Here is a 2,493-nt window from a genome sequence, read left to right on the forward strand (position 1 = left end):
AGGGACAGGGTCAGGGACAGGACCCAGCACACCTGAGGACACGGGGAAGGGCTCAGGGACACAGGGACATGGTCAGGGACAGGACCCAGCACACCTGGGGACACAGGGATGGGCTCAGGGACACAGGGACAGGGACAGGACCCAGCACACCTGGGGACACAGGGACAGGGTCAGGGAAGGAAGGGCTCAGGGACACAGGGACACGGTCAGGGACAGGACCCAGCACACCTGGGGACACAGGGAAGGGGTCAGGGACCCACAGAAGAACCTGTCCTGAGGGACAGGACTCCTGTGCCCACTCCCACAGCCACACACTCTCACCGTGTCCGAGAGTTCAGGTTTCAGGTCCAGCTTGAGGAAGCGAAAGGCCACCACGGGCACGATGCAGACCACGGTGGTGAGGGCGATGGTCAGCCAGACCGTGGGCTGGGCCAGCGTGTTCTGTGCGTTACCTGGGGGGGAAACACGGGTGCAGTGAGGGTTAGGCTGGGGAATCACCCTGCTGGGGTGGGGGGCTCAGGGCAGCCCTCCAGGACTCACCCACGAAGCGGAACTGGTTGGGGAAGAGGCTGAAGAGGCCGTCGCTGTGCATGGCAAAGAGGATGGCGAAATACGCGGCCAGGCTGCCCCAGATGAAGAAGTGGTTGATGGCTGTCCAGAATCCCGTGTCCAGCCCGATCTGGAAGGAGGAGGCAGGGCTCACGGGATGCACGAGGTGCCCCTCGGGGCCAGGGCAGAGCAGGCACGTCCCTACCTGCACACTGACGACGATGACGAGGGAGGTGGCCACGGTGACGGCGAAGGACTGGTAGTCGGCCAGCTGGGCACCGTCATCACGGGTGGCGTCGGCGAAAACGCCGTAGGGAATGAAGAACATGAGGACGGAGGTGTAGATGCCCTGAGCGATGCAGATGAAGAACTCCCTCTTGTTGAAGAGCAGGTTCAGCTGCCCAGGCTCGTAGAGCTTGGGGTACTCCATGCTCCGCTGCTCCGGCACATCCTGGGGGCACAGGGCACTCTGGGCACCTCCCTTTAGCCCTGGGCAGGTGCAGCCTCCACCACAGCCCGTGGAGGGACAAGGACAGCCCAGCTCAGGAACTCAGGCAGCCCCTCTTCCCACGGGGTGGGCACGGAGTGGGGCCAGCTCCTTGCACACCGAGGGACACTCCTCACTTGCCCCCACCATACCTGGTCAAAAACACCCATGGCGAGCACAGGCAGCGACGTGTAGACGATGTTGTACAGCGTGATGAAGTACTGGTCATACACAGTCTGCAGGGAACAGAGAGCTCAGGGGGATGCAAGACCTGCCTGCCCTGTGCCTGAACCAGCCCCCAAGTCCCTGTGCCCACAGCTGCAGGGACAGGAGAGCCACCACCAGCCCCTGGGGGTGCCCACCCTGACAGGCTCCTCGTGCCCAATGCAGCCCAGGCTGTGCCTGCTGGCTCAGGATGAGGCCCCACATGGAGCCCAATGACCAGGACATGCTTCCAAGCTAAGGAGTCCCACAGGCAAACCCTCTCCAGCTCCAAGCACAAGGAACCACCAACCTACCTGAGCTGAGAAGCCACAGAAGAAGCCAAACCAAAAGTGGACCATGGTGAAGGCAAAGTTCTTGTAGAAGAAGTAGCAGAGGAACTTGCACATGCGCAGGTATGACCAGCGCCCGTGCACCAGGAGCAGGCGCTGCAGGAACTTGAACTGGGAGAAGGAGTAGTCGGAGGCCAGCACGGCCTGGATGCCTTCCTGCCCACTAATGCCCACCCCGATGTGGGCAGCTGTGGAGGGAGCACACTGGAGTGAGGAGGGGGCCACCAGGAGCACAGGGGATGAGGGTGGCACCCCCAGCACAGGGACCTTTCCTGGGGTGAGGACAGAGGCTGCCACAGGCCCCAGGATGGTACAAGAGGGGTCCTATCCCTCCCACAGCCCCCCAGGTCTTACTCTTGATCATGCTGACATCGTTGGCCCCATCCCCAATGGCCAAGGTCACAGCTTTCTTGTACTTCTTCACCAGCTCCACCACCTGGGCTTTCTGCAGGGGTGTGACACGGCAGCAGATAACGGCCTTGCAGGCACACGCTGTCTCCAGGAATTCCACCTCCATGTCTGCCTCCAGTGCGTGGGCCTGCAGGACAGTGGGGGACAGTGGGGTCACGGCCCACAGCAGGACACAGGGCCCCATCCTGCCTGGTGCTCCCAGGGCCCTACCAGGCTGTGCCCATTGATGACCAGGGCATATTCGCCCGCGACGGCTTCCAGCACGGAGCTGAGCTGGGAAGGGGAGAGTTTCTCCTGGTAGGAGAAGCCATTGCTCATAGAGCGTGACGCATCCATCATCTTCTCCCGGGCTTTCCTGAGGAGAGAAGAGGCAGGGGGGCCTGACTCAGGGCCCTTCCAGCTCCCACCTCCAGCTCCCCCAGTGCCCCACACTGGCCCTGCGTGTCCTCTGCCCCTGCCCCTCACCTGAGCTCCTCTCGCACCTCCAGCACA

The 2,493-nt window shown here is 62.7% G+C and overlaps 1 protein-coding gene across 1 annotated transcript; it reads right to left on the minus strand.

Moving 5' to 3' along the window:
* Positions 1 to 321: 321 nt before the first annotated feature.
* Positions 322 to 2,489, minus strand: LOC103807743 (phospholipid-transporting ATPase ID; the record flags this gene model as incomplete). Its single annotated transcript, XM_009080489.1, has 8 exons — positions 322 to 452; positions 541 to 679; positions 755 to 1,000; positions 1,189 to 1,272; positions 1,555 to 1,778; positions 1,945 to 2,128; positions 2,212 to 2,356; positions 2,467 to 2,489. Coding segments are annotated over 8 exons (1,176 nt in total), but the record flags the coding sequence as incomplete, so codon positions are not given.
* Between the last annotated feature and the right edge of the window lie 4 nt (positions 2,490 to 2,493).

Source organism: Acanthisitta chloris, unplaced genomic scaffold (genome assembly GCF_000695815.1).
Source record: "Acanthisitta chloris isolate BGI_N310 unplaced genomic scaffold, ASM69581v1 scaffold41768, whole genome shotgun sequence".
NCBI classification, from domain to species: Eukaryota; Metazoa; Chordata; class Aves; order Passeriformes; family Acanthisittidae; genus Acanthisitta; species Acanthisitta chloris.